We start from the raw sequence: 23,883 nt of genomic DNA on the forward strand, positions 1-23,883 counted from the left end.
GGGTCTTTCCCTGTCACAGGGTTGTATTTGTGCAACCATGTTTGTCTGTGCTCTGAAAGTATTTCACCTGCAAGCAACTTACAGATGACACATGATGATTTGCTATTGTTAAGCAACACTATGTATTTTTTATTGCCTTGAAATAGCAGCTTCAACATTAGTTTGATGGTTCATTGACTTTGAATAGGGAGAATTTCCACTCCTCACCCTGAACCTCTCTTCTTGCTCGATGTGACGACCTCCTGTGTTTAAGTGACTGATAGTCGCAGCTTAAATTGTCAGAATCACGCTGAACTGCTGAACTGCAGATCAGTTAAAAAGACTTCGAAGTCATTAAAAACCACAGTTTATGTTTAATATTCCGCCAAGAAACTTTTAAAATATGAGGAATTCTACACAGAGTTTGGTGTATTTGTTACAGCGGCTTCAGGAAGCCAGGGATCACTTGTAATATTAACCGTTCAGTTGTTGTGTGTTGTGAGTGGGACTACGCAGTAAAAGCTCCAGCTAAATCGGAATTTATCGTCACACGTGGCTGCAGAGGGCGCTGTTTCTCGGTAAAAGTTACATAGTGTTGCTTTAAGTGCTTTAAAAACGCATTCACTATCATCATCATCATCAGAGTGACACTGCTGCACCCGGATAACAGTGCCGGCAGGATGTCTGAGGGCGTGTAGAGCTGTAAGCTGAGGCAGGTCGGGGACGCAGAGAATAAGCAAAGGTCAGGTCATAGGTCATGTGGGAACAGTCACCGGCATCATCAGCAGCATGTCCTGCGAGACTCTGAGGCCTGACGTCCCAGTTTGAAACCTTTTCCTGAAGTACCTCCTGCTGTGTCTACAACAGGGATCCGCCTACCTGTGAGACAAACACATTTATTTAGGTTCCCAACATTCAGCTTTTCTTATCTCTCTCAAGTTCTACATGCATGCACTTTTGTACCGTTTACGGTATATGGTTTTTCTCACCAATTGAATTAAACTACACAATTTGTCTTGGTAGCACTGAAAATCAGTAATTGACAGTAAGACAGTAGTTGTTTACAGCTGCTATAGATCACTGGAAGGATTAATCAAATAGGTTAGCTGACATATGAAAATGTGAAGGTTTCCATTTGCAGTATTTGCATTTGGCGACGTGTAACGTGACACCACAAAATCGACTGGCATACTTTACAACATAGTGATAGAAAGCACTTAAACTTCCAACCTGTGTGTTCCAGAGCATTCAGAAAGTACTACTCCCCAAACACAGACTTTTTGGGGAAGTAAAACTATCCCCCTGGAACTAAATTTAAACCCAGGTTCTTCTGGTGGAATTACAAGTGGTTGAACGGAGTTCCTCAAACAATTCCTGCTCCCCAGGGAAACCTCCTGCTGTGGAAACACGCTTAAAGTGTAGACCTACTGAGTTCATAATGGATTTGTTGAACAAGCATATTCAAAAACTCATACTATTCTCATACTATTGTTTTGAGCTACTCAGGTCAATTTGTAAATGTGGTGAGACAGTTACAGAAGATCTTGCAGCATAAAAAGTAATTAAATGTTTTCCGCTTTCTTTCCGCTCTGAAGTCTGTTTAATCAGTACTGTAAGTATTATATAATTTCATGCAAGTATAAGATGTTTTAGTATACATACTATATGCAAGTATTGTGTAATATGGTTATAGGACACCGCTAATATGTATACCTTGTTTTTAAAAAGGTAAAAACCAACTTATCTGGCATTTGAGCAATTTCCTTCATGATTATCTGTTTCTTATCCTGAAACAGCTCATCAACGTCAGAGCTCTGCTTCACACCAACACTGATAACACTCTAGAAGTGGTATCTCTATTCGGCAACACTGCTCAAAACACAGTTATCCAGTCTAAAATACGCAGTTAAGAAGTCAACTGTGTTAATGCTGTGAAAATGATTAACTAAAGAATTACACGACTCAAGGAATTTGAGGATGTGTAGGTCAATGACACCAAATGGTGGAGAGAAACACACTCACTTATCTCTATAAACACCTCATTGATGTTAATGGCGTTCTTGGCACTGGTTTCTACAAAGATGGCATGAATGGAATCAGCATAATCCTTGGCCTCTCTCTCTGGCACTTCCCTGTAAATACAAAATTAATATGTTGTAATATGTTCACAGATTGTCCAATTTCATGGATGATCTGCTAATCAGTTCATTTGTCTATACAGCTATACGGACAATCCACATATTCCATTGATGGTGTATATGTATATGTGAAGTACCAAGAGTGTATATGCGTCATAGCCTGGGAGTATTTAAACTTTTTTGAAGACATCAAGGAACAACAACAAATTCTTTAACTACTCCTTAAACACTAAAATATGAAGGTTTATTTGGTCAACTCTAAACAAATACAACTTTCTTACTGGAAACGACCAAGAAGTTAGCACCTGTCCACCTCATATTTCAACAGCAGACAGAAAACTTATGAGTAGGAGACAGTTTTATCTCTAACTCAGGTTCACCTGGCATCAGACAGGTCACATTTGTTGCCAGCGATGGCAACCACGATGTTAGGAGGCCCGTGCTGACGCAGCTCCTTCACCCAGTTCTTCAGTGTTTGGAAGGACTCCTGGCGATAAGAGTAAACAGCATGTTTGACTGAGAGGACTAATAAACAGACAGCACATCATATCTCTGGAGAAAGGTTAACGGAATCGTTAGACATTCTGGGAAACACATTTATTTGCTCTTGTGATAGTAAGATGGGAGGATCAGTACCACTCATGTCTGTATGTTACATACGCAGCTAAAGATGAACTCATTTCCCAAAATGTCAAACTTCAGGAAAAGACACAGACTAAATCAATGAAAGTATTCACTAAGTAATTAGTGGATTAGTGGTTGAGGAGGGAAAAAGCTAACAATACCTCTTTTGTGATGTCATAAACAATGATGGCTGCTGCAGAACCTCTGTAGTACATCGGTGCCAGAGCACGAAACTGTGGGAAGGCAGAGAAAGGAAACAGTTATAAAACACTGTAACAATTCTTCTGAAGAAAAAAGAAGGTCCACTGTTGGACAGGGATGGAGAATACGTGTCTAAAGCCTCTCAATGAGATTCATCTCTGTCTGAACTAGACTGTATGATCTACTGACATCATTAAATATGGATGCAGCTTTGAAACCATGTGAAACAGAAGATGATCAGAGAAAATAACAATTTAAAAGATCTTATTCAAAGACAATTAATCACAGCTCATCTCTGGAGACACTTGATTTACTTCCAGTTTTTCATTCTTGGATGAGAACTAAAAATATAATTTCTCTATAATTGCACTATTGCATATTTTGACACAGAATTACTCTCTAGGATTTTAATAGACTAAGGCTTATCCGTTACATAAGACCAGAACGTGGTGATAACTCTCACTGTGAGTTCCATTAGACGCAATAAAACTGACTTACAAAAACCTTAAAAATAAGCAAAAAAGACACTGTTTCATAAAACCAGAGACCTGGTGTTCTGAGCCCTTAAGGCGAGCAGTTTAATTTAAAACTGCTCGGCTCGTCTTTCCACCAAGACCTCACACATGTGGGAGCCATCAAGAGAAAGATGAGCAGAATGTGTCAAAAGCTGTTAGGATTTTGATATTTATGGAAGACTATACATTTGATCCCAGCCCAACACATCACAAAGCCCTGCATAATCAAAACAACATGTGCAGAACGTCCACCCCTGGCTGCCTGGGAGGCAGGGGGTTCTTTTTCCTGTGCCAGCTTTTGGTATTTTTCTGGCAAAAGACTTTCCAGGGCACCGTGAAAGCTGGCTTTACAAATTAGCCTGCTGTCATAACATTTTAAAAAGTATTGAGGTTTTTACCTCATGCTAAAGGGAACGAAATGGTTAAACTACAGCATCAGTTTAAAGTATCTGAGCTGCACAAAAATCCAGCAGCCTTTATTGTTTAGCTCAAGGGATGGAAGGTAATTGAGTTAATTTACTCTAATATTACATTTAAGAACAACTCTAAGGAATTCTTTACATTCACTGCTACTTTTTGCTTACTCCATTACACTTGACAAAAATCACTTGAATAAGGTTACTTGTTACTTTACTGATTTGGATCTGTTATATTATAAATGAGGCATTGTTCCACATTAATCTATCAAACGGCATATAACATTGTAAAGAAATTGGTTCCACTGCAACCAGCTACAACCATGAAATGCTACTTATATGTATTTATATACAAAATAATATATAATTATATAACTTTTTTAAGTTATAGCACATTCTGCTGATCTATTTGTAGAATTAATAAACGGTGGTATTACTTTATTACTTGAGTAAAAGATCCAAATACTCCTACCTCTGTTTAGTTCCTAATACAATAGTTAATTATGAGGCCATTTACCCTAAATTATTTTATTAAATGCTTCTATTAGCCACTATTAGTTCTTGATACAAGAAAAGTTAAAATTTAATAGTTAAAAGTGAAACAGGATTTTAAGGCTGTTACTGTGTTATAATTGTAATAAGGGTTTCACCTGTAACAGAAATAAAAGGCTGTTGAGTTTTATTACACACAGAGGTGTTCTTGTTAGTTTGCCTATACCCTCGTTCAACCGTACCATAAACTACAACCCACCAAAATGACCATAGAGTTGAATCAGCTCCTCTCTAAAACTAATTCCAGAAAACCTGAACTTTGTGATCATGTAGGATTTATTTATATAAGACTTTTATATAAGACTGTATTAGTTTTATCTGGTTGTATCTAATAAACTGGCAACTGAGATCTGAAAGTGACCGGATGATTATTTTCCATCTCCAACTCCTCACCTGTGAGAATATTGACTCCCTCTGCACGTGCTTTTAAGCAGACTTATGACACCATGTAATTTGTACTAACTAACGATGTTTATTTTAAAAGAAGGCCCCATGTCTCAAATAGACTTGGAATGACCCTTCTTTCCCGCCAATTCTATTTTCCATTACAATACGATGGAATAAACTATTCATCTTGGAGTGACACTGTTACCTCAGGAAAAGCACACATTCCACATAATTATAGTTGTTACTGGCCGTCAGTCCACCAATGGATATCCAACTTGGGATATTTGGCAGCGGCTCTGAAGAGAGTGCTGTCTCTTTCATTGGCCAGTGTTGGGCTGCAGCACCGCCAGTCCTGTGTGGTCTATCTGTGCCTTAACCCTGAGCAATCACACCGAGGCCAGTCGTCTGGCCACACAGCAGCCAAGAAAACAGCCCCACTGATACCCTGTGAGTGCTTATTAATTGCTGTGACCACAAGCTGGGTGAATAATGAAAGGAACCCTCCTGTTTCAGTCGGATGCAAGGTTCCCTTTGCTTGTTTTCAGTGAGACGGAGCGCCGAGGAGGGGGAGGCCTGGAACGGCTGTTGACAGCTGGGCTCAGATGTGCTCCTAAGGTCTCATGTGGTATTGAGATATGGATTGTGGAGTGTAGAAATCGCAGAGCTTTTCCTTACTGCCCTGGTCTCTCCTTACATGTGAATTGGCTGGCTCTGTACTCCCCTTACTCAATTCAACAGATTTTGATAGGCCAAAGCTCCACAGAGGTAAGAAAACAAGCCATGAAAGGCTTTGAAATACCACAGCAGCTTTGTACCAACGGAATGTTGCAACTTTTTCAGGCACAGATGCGAAACACTGTGAAAATACAGTGAACAAAGTGGATTTGTGGGAATAAAAAAAAGGGGCTAAAAATGGAAATGAACACAAACGAATCAGAAGAAAATAGATTGTTTTCAGGAAAACACAAAGAGGAAAAAGACAGGCATTCTGGCAGTGACTCTCAGATAACACACAGTGGCAGCACACACCAGTGGACCGAGACAGCTTTTGTTTCTCCCTCTCATCTTATCTTAAACACGGCTGCACTGCTGTCCGCTCAACCCGTGAAGAGGGCAAAGCTTTCAGAGTGGGAGATAACAAAAACAAGCCACGTCCTACCTCACCTATCTGGAGAAGACAGCAGCAGAGAAAGGGATTGTGCATGAGAACAAGAGAAGGACATGCACACAAAAGGGGAAGTGATGTGTAGGGAAGTGATGTGGAGAGATAATGCAGACAAATGTGGGATGTAGGGTGTGAGTCAAAAGAGAAAGTAGCTGCTGTCTGAGGCCTGGTGTCGATTTCACAGGCTTTAACACCAAAACTGCACTCAGACACCAGGATGTATCCTGTTTTCGGTATCACATGTCATCAGTTTGTATGGTTTGTCCTAATTTTGTATGTAGACACGAAGCTTTCCAAACATGGCATCTGCAGACACACACGCTTCCAGATTATGTAAGAGGGAGCACCTGGACATGATAGTTGTCAACAGACAACATATTTCAGTGGCGTGTGCCACTTAAAATCACAAAAGAAAAGCAATGGCACTTTTTTTCCACATGTTCTGAAGATAAGTGCAATGAGAGCGAAGAAATGAGATGGAAATTAGAGGCAGGACAAAGAATTTTAAAATGGGACAAATCTTTACAGATGTATTTTTCCTACCATAATAACACACTAAAAAAATCCACAGATTAAAAGAAGGAAAATCCAAATAATACCACACGCCATTTAAAGTCCTGAAACAAGAAGTATCAGTTCAGGGCAGAACTGTACCTATAGACAGGTAAATGTTGCCCCCTATCAGAAGTAATGAACAACTGCACTGTTCACATTCCTCCAGGCCGGTTCAGGGAGTGGTTCATACATGTGTCGTCAGCTTTTTCACTTCCTTTTCAACCAGTTTTGTGTGTTTTATTATCATATGAAAACTGTGTGATGTTGAGGCAAAACACATGTAAATCCTCCTCCGCTTTGTTAAAAGGCCCATTAAAAAAAACAAGGCGAGTACTAACCCGTTCCTGCCCCGCTGTGTCCCAGATCAGGAACTTGTGTAGTTCATTTTGGTATTGCACCGTCTTGGTCATGAAGGACGCCCTGGTGAAGAGAAATGGCTTCATGAGACACGTATAACATGAGTTATATTACAAAATTATTCATCTCATTTCAGTGATTTACAAAGGTTGGAAACACTGGGAAAAACACACATCTTCACTTGGATCAGCAGAAGATTGAAGATATCTTAGACTGTGCGCCAGCTTTATCAAATAAAAACATCTCAGGAAGGAAATGGTTTCATTATAGTCAGCCTCATACTGTATTTCTGAGATAGACGATATCAAAATGTGGTTTTAATGCAAAATTAAATTGTATTATAACAATTCAATAAAAACCTATCTGCCAGTGCATATTTATCAGTTAAAAAACAATTTCAATACATTTTAATGTATTCTGAGTAATGGTGAGGCTATTTGTATTTTACATGGCAATCCTGTATTGGAATATTGGAACCCAGGGAGGTTATGAATTCCCCCGTGTCTGTCTGATGGTTTATTATTTATTTATTTGTCAGCAGAATTACACAATCCTGCTGACAAAACCACTTTGGATCAGACTTGGCAGAGCGATGGGCCACGAGCCAGGGACGAAACCATTACATTTTGGAGTGGATCCACTTAAAGTGGAGGATGCAGCAAATTAATTTACCACTGTCCTTAACAATGCAAGATGGGGCACGTTTCTACATTTTCTGAGGAAAATCGATAAAAATGTAAAATAATAGTTTGGTCTTGAGAGTGGTACACTATGCAAGTTGTGATGTATTTGATTATCAAAATCTTTCAGCTGTAAGTGCAATCAATTATTGATGACTGGTAAAAATGAGGATGATAATTTACACAGAGGAAAGTGTCTGGGTGTACTTTAGGAGCATTTATGCACTGCAACAACCTTAACCACGACAAACGAGAGAGGAAGAGAATAAACATAACCTCTAGCGTGGGAGACAACAGGAACTTACCCAATTGTTGGGTTGATGTTTGGGTCAAAGCTGTCCTCCACAAATCTCCAAACAATACTCGACTTTCCAACGCCAGTATCCTGCAGAGACACAATAAAGTTGATGCTTACTAAACGCGGTCAGAAACAGTTAGAAGCACATTATCTGGCTGTGCAACACGTCATTGTTTCTGTTTGTGGTCTGCTGCTTCTTCTTCCTGCTCATGTTGAGAATGATTCGGACACATGCAGTAAAAATTGACCTAGATATTTTTAAAAACTTATAAGCCAGTGAAGAGGATGATCATGTTTCTTCAGCAATACAAATGAGTGGCTGTGAAAATGATGGCTTATGCTCTTGTTATAGGCAAAACTAGACATGCCTGAATGCTGTCATGTGAGAGATGTGTGAACAATAGCAGAAGTAACAGTAGCGATGGTAATTTAGATAGTTTAAATGGATTTTGACTGATGTTTTTAAACTTCCAACAAATCCTTTGGTCTAAAACATGTAAAAATGCACATGGTTCCCAGAGACCAAGAGTTATCAATCAATCGATTATGTTCCTGTTAACTGACTAAACTAAACATTTTTTTAAATCTTGCTGGTAGATGATGGGCAGGAGGAGATGATGTGAGGATGCTATAATGTTTCAGGGATGTATATCTGCTGTGTGTGTCTTGTTGGGTGTTGTTGTATGAAGTCTGGACGTGGTTAATGAGACATACACTTGTGTTTTAAAGTACAGACAAGGCAGTGAAGTTAAATGAGAATAAGGTGCATGTGTTGCCACCCTCCTGATCACTGTTATGACCACATTTAACCCATGTAAACAAACCAGCCTCGTTTTGGAGCTGCGACACGCATCCGATGCTACCGGTACAAATATGAACCGGACACAGACGTGTTTACACGGAGATCGATGCTAACTTACCCCCAGGAGACACACTTTGAGCTCCCTCAGCGCCATATCGATCTCCTCTCTGTCAAAACTGGTTTGTTTTGGTGCTGACGACCATGGACAGTTTCCTCCTCCTCGTATCTTGAAAGTTCCTCCGGTGTCCCGTGTGCGCGAGCCGCTTTACCTCATCCTCATCGGGAGCTGCCACATTAGCGCCTCGGGTTAACTGGCGTTTGCCATTTTGCGCTGTTGCAGTCGACGAGCTAACTAGCTAACAGTGGAGCTTCCCAGTGGCTCCGTCTCCATCTTGAACTGCGCGGTCACGTGACTGCTGGGCTCTATTATGCGTGTGTGTCTGCGTGCGCGCGTGTGTTTGTGCGTGTACAGTGAGTGAGACGCACACAAAGCCCACGGGCTCGTGTTCGTACCGGGTCTATGTGGAGTTTGTGCCCCGGCTCAGAGGCACTTTGTCGGCGGAGTGGTTGGACGCGCAGCGCTGTGGGGGACACCAGCACCAGGAAGTGCTCTCAGGAAGTAGTTTGCAGCCGCGCTTGAGTGACAGCTGTGCGGCGGTGACAGCCCACACCGGGACGGCGGCCCCACAGAGCCGAGCCAAGACTCAAGATGGCAGGTAATGGTACTTTTAAAATTGTCTTTTCCTCCGCACCTTCACGCTGCGTGGGCTCCGGGGGAGCCACGTTGCGTTCTCCGGGGCTGGAGACGGTTGCAGCCGCGGCCCCCCACGCTCCACCACCTTTGTGCTGTTCCCTGGCGAAGTGTTCGCTTCAAGTCAAGCGAAAGGGCTGGACACAAGCTGTGTTAGCAAACTTAGCACCGCTAGCCAGCTAGCTAACCACAGCTACTCAGCGGTATCGAAATTAGTGACTCCGATGCGTCATTCGAGCCACTAAGTTCCAAGCAGATGTGATTTAGTGTCTGAATCACCCCCGTCCCCATTAGTAAATCACCACCACGCGCACTGAATCGGGTTTATTATCGAACTGTTGTTGTAGCCAAGCTAGCGAGGTGACCTAGCTAACGTTAGCCAAGTTGCTAAAGTCATTTTCAGCCATAAGCTGGTCAAATCCTCCGTTATAGCACAACAAAGAGGAGATGTTGTGCTTCGTCAACCTGCTTTTTGATGCCGGTTGTTGCACCACTCGCATCTTTACCAGCTCCCCTCACGAAACACCACGTTTATTGTTTCCGATTGAGATGCGAGTTGTTTTATATTTGGATCACATTCCCTTGCCTGCCCAGCTGTAAACACAGGCATTAGCCGACCCACCACGTTTCTCCCTCTGGGGTCTATTTCTTGATTTTTCTTTTGACTACCACACTTTGCTATTGTTGTGTGTGTCGGACTGGATGCTACTGAACACAAAACAGGACAGAGAGTTTTCGTGTAGTCTCGGTATACACCAAAAAAACATTGTGTTAAAAGGCGTTGAAAATCACCCTTTTGCTGGACTCGTTTAATAGTCTCAAAATACAATTGTCATCCAGCTAGACTGTATTTTTTCTGGGTCACTGCCTGCATTTTATTTCTAGTTTCCCCACTTTTCGTTATTGACATTAGATCTGAAATCCATAAGTCGATTAATCAATTGGTTGCTCAACAGACAATTTATTTACAGAAATTTAACAACCCATTTATCATTTAAAGTCATTTTTAAGCAATGAATTGAATTCTAGTCACAACACCTCAATTCTGAGCTGTTTTCCTTTATGTAACAGTTATTTGAACATGTGTTGTTTCTTTGACTGTTAGTTTGACAAAAACACATTTTTTAAGTTGAAGATTGAAGTTAAACTTTACATTTTCACTATGATATCAAAGATTAGGTAAATTAACATTAAAAATCAGTTGATTAATCAATCAAATTTTATTTTTACAGCCCACATTCACAAATCACAACTTGTCTCATAGGGCTTCACAAGGTGCGACATCGTCTGTTCCTAACCCTCAAGCCCCTAAAGTACAATTCTGAGCTTGGAGGTGTATCAGAGTTAAATACGGACTTTAAACAGAATATGTGGAAATGTGAATTGAGTCAATGTACCGTTTGACCTCCTTAACCCTCAAGCAGGAGACAGTTATTGCAGGACTGTTGTATTGGATTGTATATGTTTTAGCTAGGTTTCAATACACTGAACATTATGTATATCAGAATGACCAGTGATGATAGTCACATTAATTTTGTGACATACAGCATCTTATGGATTATGGATGTGAACTTGACTGTTCCAATTTACTGACCAGGAAAGAAATGTAATTTAAGGAAGAAAAAAAACCAGCTCCAACAGTTACTTTGTTGTCAGAAGTGTTTCTTTTCTTTTGGGGAGTCAGGAAAAACATACTCGGATATTAACCGACTTGTTTTGAATTCTTCTCACATCAAGACTCTGAGCACAGAGTTTCTGTTTTACAATGATTAATCAGCATGACCACACTGATTTATTGCCAGTGTTTTTGAAGGAGACCTTGTCCATTCTTACTAATTGGCAGCTTGTATACCTGCCAAACCAGAACTCCTTATTTCATTGGGCAGAGTGGTGTGTAGAGACACTGTTATGGTATGTTGATGACAAGTTTGCCACCATGGACCCTTCACCCCTCTAATTGTCTTATCCTTGCAGGTCTATCTTTATACTTTGAAGATGGCCATGATGATTTGGATGACTGTGAGTATTCTGTTTATTTTAATTTGCTTTCGAAACCACATGTAAAACCCCCTGGATTTAGGGATTAATTTCTTGCATATACTGTATGTGGAGCTTTGTTTTTCTTCCCTTCAGTGGGGAGGTATAAATGGAGGTGTCATCTTTCTGGGCAACCCCATTCACCCTTGTGAAATCTAAAGCTGTCAACAGCATTTCAAGGTTTCACACCATGCTATTATTAGCAGTTATACAGACCAGCAATCCCTGTTGTCTGCATTAGCCAGGGTGATGAAACAGTGTTTAGCTCCAAATGCAAAGTCAGTGTGTATTTATGGTTGGACGATTTAATGGAATAATCAGTTGGACTTGCGCCTTTCTGCTTTATATACCGTTAGAGGTTATTTAGCCCTGACATTCAGCCTGATTCAGTAGCTCAAGCATGGCATTGTAATTGATGTGGTACATCTGTCAGTGTCCCTATTATAAGTGTTTTGTTTTTGTAGGCATTACAAATGTATTTGTGACACTGTTCCAACTCATGTGACCATTAAATGACTTCACGCTCCCTCCCTCCCAGTCGGATTTGATGACTATGGTTCAGAGTGTGACGGAATCCGCATCACAGCCTTCCTCGATGCTGGACAAGACAACCTTACCCCTCTCGGGAGGCTAGAGAAGTATGCCTTCAGTGAGAATGTTTTCAATAGGTAAGTGGAGCCCTGTGCTCAGGCAACACCCACAACCAGACATAACGCTCACTGTCAGACTGTCAGGGGCCTGTACTATAGAGCAAGATCAATGTAACAGTTGATTCTACAACTCTAAAGGGGGGGAGGATGGATCACCGAGAAATGCCGTAATGTTGCGCAGCGTTATGTTGTTATTTGTCCTTTTATATTTATTGAATTTGTTCATATATCATATCGTAAAACTCAAATCAGAAATTGACATGCGAGATTGACATGTCGCAAGTAATTATAATATTCTTTCATAGTCATCTGAACCACTGTCTGCATTCCTGTGTAGTTACTAATCACATACCTGTGCTAACTCTATACTGAAGGAATGCCAAGTGACTTAAAGTAGAGCCCTGACTGGATTGTGTTTGTCTCAATGTGGCTGTAGACTGTTTTACACGCAATTATTTTCCTCGGATATTAATATGATACTCTACTTGGTAAACGTCCTCAGTATGTGATTTTGTACTATCACAGCTCAGCTGCAAATGTTAAATACTGCCCTGTTGTCTCCACACAAATGTGTTCAACTGCTGTCGTCATGCTTTTCATGCTCGGCTACGCAGAGTTCAAGCCCTCTGGTCATTTTCAAGTACACGTGTATGTCTGTGTAATGCACTTGACAGCTCCGTCAGTGCTGTGTGTTACGCTGTCGCACTCACCACTTGTAGGTATTGGCAGGCGGTCTACTAACTTGAAGCTCTTGTTGCTTTCTAGGCAGATCGTGGCTCGCGGCCTGCTTGATGTGCTTCGGGAGTTCAGTGACAATGAAAATGACTTTATCAGTGTCATGGAGACAGTTGCCAGAATGTCAGAAGATGGAGGTAGATGGATTTTCTTGTTCATCTGATAAATCTGGAACAACCATATAATAGTCTCCAATTTAATCTTACTGTTTGATTTGATAAGCATAATTAAAATCTTTTGTGTTTTAATCTTACACACTTTTTGCCCTGTAACACATGTACTTGACCTTTGTTTATTAATTGTATAATGTGATGTGTTTCCTCAGAGCCCACAGTGCGAGCTGAGCTGATGGAGCAGGTCCCAAACATCGCCATGTTTTTACATGAGAGTCGGCCCAACTTCCCAGCCGCTTTCTCAAGATACTTGGTACCAATTGTAGTCCGGTATCTCACTGATCCAAATAACCAGGTAGGTTTGTTTTTTAAACAATCACTTCTCATGAACAATTAAGTTTGAACATATTAAATGTTTTTAAACAATCAGATTTATTATTGTTATTTTAAAACTGTTTTTAACCTTGCTTCCATCTTTGAAGGTGCGGAAGACGAGCCAGGCAGCCCTGCTCGTTCTGCTGGAGCAGGGCCTCATCTCTAAAGCTGACATGGAGACCAAAGTATGTCCAGTTCTGCTCGACCTCACAGAACCCAGCAGCGACGATGACTACAAAATAGAGGCTGTTGCTGTAAGAATATCCATAATTCATATATTTTTAAGTGTCTTTTATTCATTATCGTGGGATAAATACAATTAATAATACTAAAACGGTTATAGTTTAGGTGCAAGTCCGATGCTGCCAGGGAGGCACAGTGGGTTTCTTTTATAGCTTCATGGTGATCTGTCAGTGCCTGTATCTAATTAAGTAAATGGAGCATGACTGATGCCTGCAGAGATTGTTTTTGAAATATATAAGTTTAAATTTGTAATGTTATTAAACTGTCACGGTATAAACAATCCTTAATTTTAATGCACAATTGAAATTGGTTGTTTATTTCCTCTCTTATTTATACTTGGGTGTTCACTATTCACTAATTCACTCCACTCAGTCTAAATCAGATTTAGCCTCCTGAAGCCCCCCCCCTCCTCCCACATCCTATACAATTCACACACACTTCCTCTCTACCCTGATGGTTTCTCTCTCTGTGGAAATTTTGTTTGATTTCTGTGACGGTTTTCACTTCACTGCAAATGTTCTGCAACTTTTTAGTCATCAGTGCAGAATAGTGGAACAATGAAGCGCAGTATGAGTTGTGATGGCACTAACTTCTCCCCATATGTGCCCTCTTACAGATCATGTGTAAAGTTGTCACCATGTTGAGCAAAGACACAGTGGAGCATCTGCTACTGCCACGTTTCTGTGACCTGTGCAGTGATGCCAGACTCTTCCAAGTCCGCAAGGTAACAACCTCCAAACCACATTTATATCCTCCAACTTATATAGGGTTTATATAGGGTTTAACAGTCTGAAATTACTTTATGATACTCTACAATATGTTCTGTTTTAAACCTGTAGTAACATGGGTCAACTTGTTCGAGCTAGAGTTAAACCGTGTTTTGGGTGTTCCATGAGGATAAATTCAATAAGAGAGAGTTTGGCTTAATTCTGTTTTCTGCATCAAGTTATCCCACACTACACTGTTGTTTTCTGAGGAATGGTAATTCTGTGGTCTAACTGGTGCCAGTTGGAGAATCGTTATTTAGGATCTGCAAAGGTGGTGAATAATGTTCAGCTCTATATAAATGTGACATTTCTTCCCACCACTTTTTTTTTGTTTCATTCAGTGAAAGTTTTCAGACAGCACGGAACACAACTTTACATAGATGAAACCAATGCAGAGGGTTTTGCAGAGATAAATAAATAATGCATGCAGAAAAATACAGACAACCCCAGGACATTGCAGGAACACAACTTCACACATCTCATGTTGTTTTGCGATGGTCACTGAACCATATCACACAGCAGATAGTAGAATAATCCTACTGAGATACTATGGGATTCGACTTAGAAGGAATTTAACAACCCACCCGATGTTTTAAAAAGTAATAACTTTACCTATTATTGTTGCTGGATGTATCATGCTCTTGAGAATCTGGAACTTCTCTTTGCTAGCTTCTAATGACATAAAATCGAATTAATATTATTTACTCATATATTGTTTATTTGGCTCTTTCATTTTATGTCAATGTGTTTATTATGTTTGTGTTATTTTTGTTTATTTACAGGTCTGTGCTGCAAATTTTGGCGAGTTTTGTTCTATTGTGGGCCAGGAAGCCACAGAAAAACTACTGGTGAGACACGTGAGACTCAATGTTCATCACATATTTACACTTATGTCATTATGCAACATGAAAGTTAAACATTAGTGTTCGTAAAGCTTCGCCTGAGTCAATACTTAACATAGAACATTGCATTTAGTGCGTCAAAGTTAGTTTGATTGCTGTAACGCCCTTTTACAGTTCAAACCCTCATTGTTAATTCTGAGTTGTACTGACTTGGTTTTTCTTTTTGACGTAGATGCCCAAGTTCTTCGATCTGTGCTCAGACAGTCTGTGGGGGATCAGGAAAGCCTGTGCTGAGTGCTTCATGATGGTCTCAAATTCCACCTCTCCAGAGGTGCGACGTGCAAAACTGTCCCCCCTGTTCATCAGTCTCATCAGTGACCAGTCCCGCTGGGTAGGACACAAACACACATACACAAAACAAAAAATCCTAACTCATACAGTTGCATAAAATAACAAGCATATTCATGTGTAACTTCCTCTGCACTATGATGAAAAGTGCTGCTGTTGTTGCTTAGCTGTGGAATCGAGAAAGTTTCATTACCTCAGTGCTGTATGCACCCTTTAGTTCCTGATGTTTCAGCTGTATACTTTACTTTTGTCTATTTTTTTCACTTCTGTTAAGTGAAATGTGAATTATAAAGAAAAAGAAAAATCTAAAACTGTTACAAGATTTTACTTGCAATCTTGCAAACTTTCAAACGAAAAATCTCTAAACACTCCAGATTGAATCACTGTTTTGGGTATTTTAGAGTCTGAACAGTCGAAATAGACCGAAGTACAAAGATAACTGCATGTGTCCACATCTGTATAATATTTGAGTAAATCAATGGAGCAGAGCAGAAATACTGTTCATTAATACCTAACTACTTCACTCTATTACCATCTACATTTTTTCTGCTTTATTAACTGCTTAGTCCCCTTTTGAGGCTCTGACCTGTATGAAAGATGCTATAAAGTTTAGTCTTTAGTAATCTTTGTAGTGACAGAGAAACTGAGAGATTCCTCCCTGCTCCACTTCCAGGTGCGCCAAGCAGCCTTTCAGTCATTGGGACGTTTCATCTCCACCTTTGCCAACCCCTCCAGCACAGGCCTTTACTTCAGAGAGGACGGTGCCCTACTAGAGCTCCCCAGGTGTACATTGGAAGGGTAAGACCCCCCGACCCGCAGTCACTGCTGCAACAACAGACTGGTGTTTCTTTCAGTCTGGTCAAACAATAACGTTGCACATGTTCAATGTTTATGTCTCTTAGGAACAGTTGGATAAATATTGTGTTGTAATTTAATTGAGTATTTGTTCAGACAGTGATGCTTTGGTACTACACAAGTTTTTGTCAACACAAATGCGTCATGAATCAATGAATCATGATCACTGGGCTTAATCAGGACAGACTAGTTTTTTTTTTTTTAGTTTATCTGCCAGAAAAAGTGATGTTACTTTTGTACAGTTTCACATATTCCCCCAAACAATTGGTTTCTCCATTGTTGAACTCGGAACCAGAAACATCTTTGTCAAGCCATTTCTCTAAATTATGTTTCTCATTTCAGCGACTGCTCCCTCAACTCCCTGAACTGCTCCGACATCAGCGGCTGCCGCACAGAAAGAACCATCGCTCACACACTTCCCAACCAGGACGGCCGTGCAACACCATCCCCAGAACATGTGTCGACAGCCGACAATGACGATATGCACAGCTTTGATGACAACCACAGTTCAGTTCCCGGAGAGAGGCCAGACCGTTACACCCACAATGTCTCAAACCGCAACGGCAGCCCTATGACAACAAACAATGCTAAGAACACAAAAGAGATGGACAAGACAGACGAGAACTTTAATTCTTTCAACTACTGGAGGTCTCCTTTACCAGACATCAGCGGGGATCTGGAGATGCTAAGTTGTCGTAAGTCAGGGGACGTGACACAGAATGAGGAAAAGAAAGAGAGGGAGGAGGATGAGGATGAACCTGAGGATAATTGTCCTGATTCCAAGTCCAATCATGGCAACGCCACTAGCGACCAGATCCAGAAGGTTTTAGACTGTTTGCAACCACACATGGATGACCCTGATGTACAAGGTGAGCACACAGAGTATTTGTGAACTACATCTGATCATCTGTTGGCATATGGATTCAATTTTTGCATTTGTCATTTTCCTCTAGCTCAAGTCCAGGTTTTGTCGGCAGCTTTGAAGGCAGCCCAGCTCGACAATCCAGAAGACGACAGCCCGGCAGACGACTGTCCAGCAGACGACTGTCCCGCAGACAACTGTCCAGCAGACGACAGCCCGACTGAACCGCAGACAGAAGTGCAGCCTGAGAGCAGCACGGAGAGCCCGTCTGAGGAGAGCATATCTGTGGAGGTTCAGTCAGACAGTGTGGAGAGCCCCACAGAAGAGGAGCAAACGATGGAAACTCTTCCAGCTTCAGAGTCGAGCCCCGTCCAGGAGCAAGGAGACGAGGAGACGCAGACGGAGCCTCAGGAAGAGGAAGAGGAGGAGGAAGAGGAGGACCAGGAGGAGGAGGAGGAGGATGAGGAGGAGGACCAGGATGACTCTTCACCTAACTCACCTATTCCAGTATGAGGCTATTCACATTATCGCAGCGTGTTCAGACAACTTTTAGTTTATTATATGGCTGAATGTGGCAGATGTACTGAGTCACTACATAGATAAACAGAAGTCAGTTACAACAACATTGCATTTTAATTTCAAATGTTACATAGATGATACCTGCAGTGTGAGCTCCTTTTGAGTAACAACAGTCCCATAAACCGCAGAGTGAATCACTACAGTCTTTGTTTGCGTCCACCACAGTTTACGGGACTGTCCCTTTTTTTCAAAGAAATTTCTACCGCCTTTACACACAACTATAACTGCAGCATTAGTGCAGGGACAGTAGGTTAAAATCTTCCATTGGTACCTCGCTTGTTTTGTCCCTAATGGTCTGTTTGTGAATATTTGTTTTTCTCAGGAGTCTGAACTGATAGAGAGTGTGGAAGAGGGGGGAAAGGAAGACCTGGCTCACAGCCCAGTGATGGAGGACAAGCCTAAGGTCCAGGTCAGTCAGCACCACTCTCACTCATCCTGTAAATATTGATCTGCTCCTTACTGTTGGTATTGATTTGCTGAGACATGGATTATTAAGCACCTTCTCAGCATCCGCGTTCCTCTTTGTTTAATCTTTATTCTCCCGCTGTGTCTCCAGAATGTTATCCCGCAGCAGCTGTTGGATCAGTACCTCTCTATGACGGACCCGGCCCGGGCCCAGACGGTTGATACGGAAATAGCCAAACACTGTGCCTTCAGCCTGCCGGGGGTCGCTCTCACTCTGGGACGACAGAACTGGCATTGCCTCAAGGACACGTATGAAACCCTCGCTACTGATGTGCAGGTGAGCAGAGTAATGGGAAACCATGGTGTACGTTTGCAATAGTTACACTTTTATTGTCAGAACAACTGCTTCAAATAAACCTGTCACTTTTGTGTTTCTCTCCCGCTCTTAGTGGAAGGTGCGGCGTACGCTGGCGTTCTCCATCCATGAGCTGGCGGTTATCCTGGGAGACCAGCTGACGGCGGCTGATCTGGTTCCCATCTTCAACGGTTTCCTCAAAGACCTGGACGAGGTCCGCATTGGCGTTCTCAAACATCTGTATGACTTCCTCAAGGTAAGATTTATAGATTATTTTCCCGCTGGTCCAGGTGGGACAACACTTACTGAGATTACAACACTTACTGAGACTAACGTTAGTAAGTTCAGTCGGCTTTTTTCAAAGCCGACTGAGGTCTCAAGATTAGAAAGCACAGGGCAAGAAAATTTTGCAACATGATTACAAAACTGACTTTGAACCTGTTATGAAATATAACTGATGTGCATCTCCTTGTTTCAGCTGCTGCACGCAGATAAGAGGAGAGAATATCTGTACCAGCTGCAGGAGTTCATGGTGACGGACAACAGTCGCAACTGGAGATTCAGATACGAGCTGGCAGAGTACGTCTCCTTTTCCTCTTCCACTCAGGAAGGATTTAGGAAATAATTATTTGCATTTGGAGCAGACTCTTATCCAGACTGTTTTCTAATCAGTGTCCTGCTGATTGACAGAATGTCGGGCCTGAGTTCTTGTCACATTGTGTATTGGTTAGATTTAATTCTGCAGTCAGTTTACTGTCAGTATCTATTCTGCTGTTTATTTACTAAGTTCTATCCACAACAAACTCTTTTGAGGTTTATCTTATTTTGCTTATTTTACTTCCCTGTAGGTTTTTATAACCTTTGTGTTTGCCTGACTGTGTCTCCCTGTCTCCTTCCAGGCAGCTGATCATGATCATAGAGTTGTACAGCCACTACGATGTGTATGACTACCTCAGACAGATAGCACTCACACTCTGCTCTGACAAAGTCTCGGAGGTCAGGTGGATCTCATACAAACTGGTACGTAGTTATTTTTTTTCTCTCTCTGCTGGTGTAGGGAACATCTGGTTTTGGGGGGGGAAACGTGGCTGTTGTAATACATGGTTGGGTCAAGACAAAAGGGAAATGAGTCACACAGATGGATGATGTCATGGGATAAAGTAATGTCCTGACAGATGGTTGTATTTGATCATCGTAGCTTGGCTTCATAGTTTCATATCAGTTTCATATTTGCTGCACAGATCATCAAATAGACTGTTTTTCTTTCAACTAAATATTCACTCATAATGTTGATAAGTATATTTCTTAAAACTATTCTTTGAAACACGTGACAGTGTGACGTTTTCGGTCTTTGCAGCTTTCAGTTTAGCCTCTACAACTACCTCGACTGACTCGATCAACAAGTCAAGTGTCTGACTTTAAACTTAATGCACATTTTTGACTAATTCCTAACAACTTTCATTGAGAATTAGCTTTTTTTCCCTGTAGATTAATAGCAGTTTTGTCCACTTTGATTGGTTGAGAGACAGATTTTGAACTGTTCCTCCTGTGTCTTCAGGTTGTAGAGATCCTCCAGAAGCTGTATGCAAGTGGTGCCGACGATCTGGGCATGAACTTCATCAACGAGCTCACTGTCAGGTTCTGCCACTGTCCCAAGTGGGTCGGGAGGCAGGCCTTTGCCTTCATCTGCCAGGTGTGTGTCTCTCACGTCTTTGCACCACATGGTGGATTAGCAGCTTCCCTGTCTCTTCTTTAAGTGCTTCTCTCGTTGTTGGCAAATAGAAATGAAATGAGAAAATAAATATTAGTTTTCATCCCATGTATGGCTTCGGGAATATTTTAATACTATTTCCTTTTGGATTTCTCACTAAAACACACTTTTTTTGATTGATACTTTATCCAAACTTTAAAATACCAGCTCTCTCGTTATGTAGTGATCCTGTTAGTCACATTCTTATCTGTCATCTGGTCGATGAGTCCAGCTTTGTGTTATGTTGCCGCCACAGTGGAAAAGAAGTCTTTGTTCGTGAGCCTGTTTGTCAACTTTTATCTCTGATGAAATAGTATTTTCTAGCTTGTGTGAAATGAGCTCTGTTACCAGCCTGTTTGAATGACTGTCTTATATGTGTCCTTGTATTTTAGGCCATAGTGGAGGAGGACTGTATGCCCATGGAGCAGTTCAGCCAGCACCTCCTGCCCAGCCTCCTCAGCCTCTCATCAGACCCAGTAGCTAACGTCCGTGTACTTGTGGCCAAGGCTCTACGACAGAGCGTCATGGAGAAAGGTTGGTGCAAATTAATCCTGTAACTCTAAGGAATAGTTACAATTTTGAAAATGCGCTGATAAAATTACAGACGATAATTCTCTGTAAAACTCCCAACTTGTCAGTTTTACACAACATCCTAGGTTCAGTTACTTCAAAGGTTTTTTTTAATTGCTGGTAAGCTCGCTAAAACGGCAATTGACTCCTTTCCCATTGCCTGTGTTGGAGCTTGCCTTTGTCTTTCTTTCCCCTGGTGATTCATGTTCAACGTCATGAATGTGCCAGAGAAGCTCTTTCATCTCATTGTCTTGCCAGTGTTGTACCTTTCATAATATGAAGAAAAAATCACAGTTGCACGTTAATGTAAAAAAAAACGAGGAAATGTTCATGGCTATTTATGTGTCAACGACCGGGAAGTTGCAGATAATGGTTCAGCGCCTACGCTGCCAAAATAAAGGAGAAATTAGTGGTTTCACCCGGATGTTTTCATCACTACTGATCAGAGCGGATAAAAACCTGTTTCTACTGCGGAGTCATTCGAAACGGTTGTGAACGCAGATTAAATCCATTTTCATTCCAGACAAAAGCCAGATGTTAGTCGGTGTTTGTGTGTTGTTTTTTTTTTGACCAGTGAAAAAGGGGCTTTATTTATTTATTTATTTATATATATATGCAAACGTATTCCTCATTCTGTTCCTTTTCTTTCACAGCTTTGTGCTGGTAGATTTTGACTCAAACTAAAGGAGTTTTGTCTTGTTCTTGGTTTACAGCTTATTTCAAGGAGCCGGGCTGTGCCTACTCTGATGAGCTGGAAGAGACTGTGATGGCGCTGCAGTCTGACAAGGACCGGGACGTCCGCTTCTTCGCCAGCCTGGACCCCAACAAAGGCTTGATGGACACGGCCCCTTTGATTTAACCTCAGCCCCCCCGACTCATGTTACAGCCCACCTGCCTGTCTACCTACCTGTCTGTCTGACTGACGCACCGTCAGCGCGACCTGCAACACCAGCACCCGACCAGACCCCCCCCCCCCCGACCCCCCGACCACTCGCCTGCTGGGCAGACCTGCACCAACGACCACTTGAGAATCATGTCAGATGTTCAGATTTTAAGTGTGAGCACGCTCAAACAAACACAACCCCAGTCTCTGGTTGGGCACTACATAGCACACATTATGTTCACAACACAAACAGCAAACTTCTCAGTGTTTTCAGGAAATGAGCAGGACTCACAGATCGGCTGCATCGCTTTGCAGGAGCCGCCGTATTTTCATCTGAACCTTTTCTCACCCTCCACACTAACAACACTGACTCAGTCCTTCCCCGGTCACAGATTTGTAGAACTACAAACGGGCTCGTTCTCTCCAAAGCTAACTGTAAGCTTAATCATGAAATTGCAGAATTGATTTTATTATTCCTTGTTGCTTCTTCTTGTGGATTTTCTTAATGAACAAGCGGGCGAGGCCTGCCTGACTCTGATGTGTGCACTAACTCAGGGGGACTCATCTGAACCTAAACAGCATTATTAGCTTACATGATAAGCAGCAGCTCCTGGATCCCTGGTGAAAGAAACTACAGCTGTCTGAGCAACAGACCAGCCAAACCACGTAGCTCTGCTGGTGTCTCTCACCTCATTTCCTCCAAAATGCCTCTTGTCTGAGACGTCGTTCGTCTTGTGAGATGTCCTCTGGGTTATTGTCTGTTTCCCTCCTACCATCTCTTGTTCTTTTTTTTTTTTTTTTCTCTCGTCTGCGTTTCTCCACCTGGTCTTCACGGGCCACTGAAACCACTACTACTGCATAGAAGGAACAGTGATTCTGCCACTCAGCGTAACTCTTGATTAAAACCATATCTCGGACATTTTAAAGACACCACCTTAATGAACTGTTCACCCTCCATCTCCCCCCCCCCCAAAAAAAGAATCTGTCTGTTTACCAAAAATGTGACATGACACGTCTCAAATGGCAGGAGACGCATGAAATACCTCTTTTTGGACACGACTGGCCAGTGTGTCATACGTGTGGAGAGAGACTGCTGTGGATCGAATGGACGCTCGACTGGTGATTTTCTTTTTGAGTGAATCTGTGGCGTCGACTAAAACATCTAAACAAGGGCTCCCGGGGATGTGCCACAGGGTGACGTCAAGTTCGGAGAAGAGGAAGAAAGCAAGCACATTGTTGGATTATGCATGCATGCCCACCCTCCCTCACCCCCGACCCTTTTTGTGTATAGTCTATTCCAATTCTTTAAAGGTTGACCTCCTGATATGAATATGTGACCATGGTAGCTTTCAGTGGATCTGACCGAGCAGTTGTACAGTAGGAATATAGGAACGGCTGTGTTAACGGACTGAAAGACAACTGATCAGGATTTCCCTGTCTTGGTGAAATGATTTAACGGATGAGGTTTCTCATTCTGCTACTCTTTGTACAGCTTAAACCTGTGGAAAACAGTATGTGTTTATGGAACCAAGGCCAGTGTAGTCGGGTTTTTAACCCCATTCGAGATGTGTGAATATTGGGAGCAGTCACCAAGTCACTTTTTTTTAAGTCTCTTGAGCCTGTTTGTTTTCCTCTGTTGTAAATGATGACACCAACCTCTCCCCTTCTTTTTATTTTATTTTTTTTGAACATAGACATAACTTGAGAACTTAAGCTGATTGTGGTGTGTGCTGTGCATCTCAAGTCTTTCTTCCTTCAAAAGGAGAGATCACTGCAGTAATGGCGGTGTCTACTCATCTCATCTGTCTGCAATTTGTGTCCATCTCATTTTTATGTAGTAGAACAGTTAATATATACATTTTATGAAAATTATTTTTCTTTTCAATTATGCACCACTGTTCAAAGATTTTATATCCTAACTTTACAAAATTTACAACCTTTGTAATATTCAATGGTTTCTTTTAAAAAGACATTTTATGTAATGTTATTTTTAGTATTCTGTAATTAAAATTATGAAAATTTGATTGTGTGTTTTACTTTTGCAATATTGCCCTCGACGATCAGCTCTGATTACTCTGTATTGGTCAGTGTGGA

The 23,883-nt window shown here is 41.5% G+C and overlaps 2 protein-coding genes across 2 annotated transcripts; one reads left to right on the plus strand and one right to left on the minus strand.

Annotated features, from left to right (window-relative positions):
* On the minus strand, window positions 1-9,279 carry rab22a (RAB22A, member RAS oncogene family). Its single transcript, XM_034585138.1, has 7 exons — window positions 8,788-9,279; window positions 7,875-7,954; window positions 6,871-6,952; window positions 2,903-2,974; window positions 2,498-2,604; window positions 2,002-2,111; window positions 1-858 (listed from the first exon to the last, which is right to left on the minus strand). Exons 1-7 carry the CDS (start codon window positions 8,821-8,823, stop codon window positions 761-763), a joined length of 585 nt encoding a protein of 194 aa, XP_034441029.1. The 5' UTR covers window positions 8,824-9,279; the 3' UTR covers window positions 1-760.
* ppp4r1l (protein phosphatase 4, regulatory subunit 1-like) lies at window positions 9,044-23,813 on the plus strand. The gene is made up of 20 exons (XM_034585134.1): window positions 9,044-9,385; window positions 11,395-11,439; window positions 11,996-12,125; window positions 12,873-12,979; window positions 13,168-13,310; window positions 13,438-13,584; window positions 14,190-14,297; window positions 15,123-15,188; window positions 15,415-15,573; window positions 16,204-16,328; window positions 16,728-17,254; window positions 17,339-17,754; window positions 18,149-18,235; window positions 18,383-18,568; window positions 18,681-18,842; window positions 19,065-19,165; window positions 19,486-19,606; window positions 20,145-20,279; window positions 20,729-20,870; window positions 21,620-23,813. The coding sequence occupies exons 1-20, from the start codon at window positions 9,379-9,381 to the stop codon at window positions 21,763-21,765; spliced, it is 3,060 nt and encodes a 1,019-aa protein (XP_034441025.1). The 5' UTR covers window positions 9,044-9,378; the 3' UTR covers window positions 21,766-23,813.
* Window positions 23,814-23,883: the final 70 nt, after the last annotated feature.

Source organism: Hippoglossus hippoglossus, chromosome 5, assembly GCF_009819705.1.
Source record: "Hippoglossus hippoglossus isolate fHipHip1 chromosome 5, fHipHip1.pri, whole genome shotgun sequence".
In the NCBI taxonomy this organism is placed as follows: domain Eukaryota; kingdom Metazoa; phylum Chordata; class Actinopteri; order Pleuronectiformes; family Pleuronectidae; genus Hippoglossus; species Hippoglossus hippoglossus.

What these genes read in the sequence shown, in the direction of transcription:
- ppp4r1l (XM_034585134.1), top strand. An exon ending in GGATGACCCTGATGTACAAG is followed by an intron (nt 17,255 to 17,338) that starts GTGAGCACACAG and finishes ATTTTCCTCTAG; the next exon opens with CTCAAGTCCAGGTTTTGTCG. An exon ending in CACCTAACTCACCTATTCCA is followed by an intron (nt 17,755 to 18,148) that starts GTATGAGGCTAT and finishes TGTTTTTCTCAG; the next exon opens with GAGTCTGAACTGATAGAGAG.
- rab22a (XM_034585138.1), bottom strand. Translation starts at nt 8,823, where the DNA reads ATGGCGCTGAGGGAGCTCAAAGTGTGTCTCCTGGGG. An exon ending in TGTGACCTGTCTGATGCCAG is followed by an intron (nt 2,112 to 2,497) that starts GTGAACCTGAGT and finishes TTGTATTTACAG; the next exon opens with GGAAGTGCCAGAGAGAGAGG. An exon ending in TGAGGTGTTTATAGAGATAA is followed by an intron (nt 859 to 2,001) that starts GTGAGTGTGTTT and finishes TTTGTCTCACAG; the next exon opens with GTAGGCGGATCCCTGTTGTA.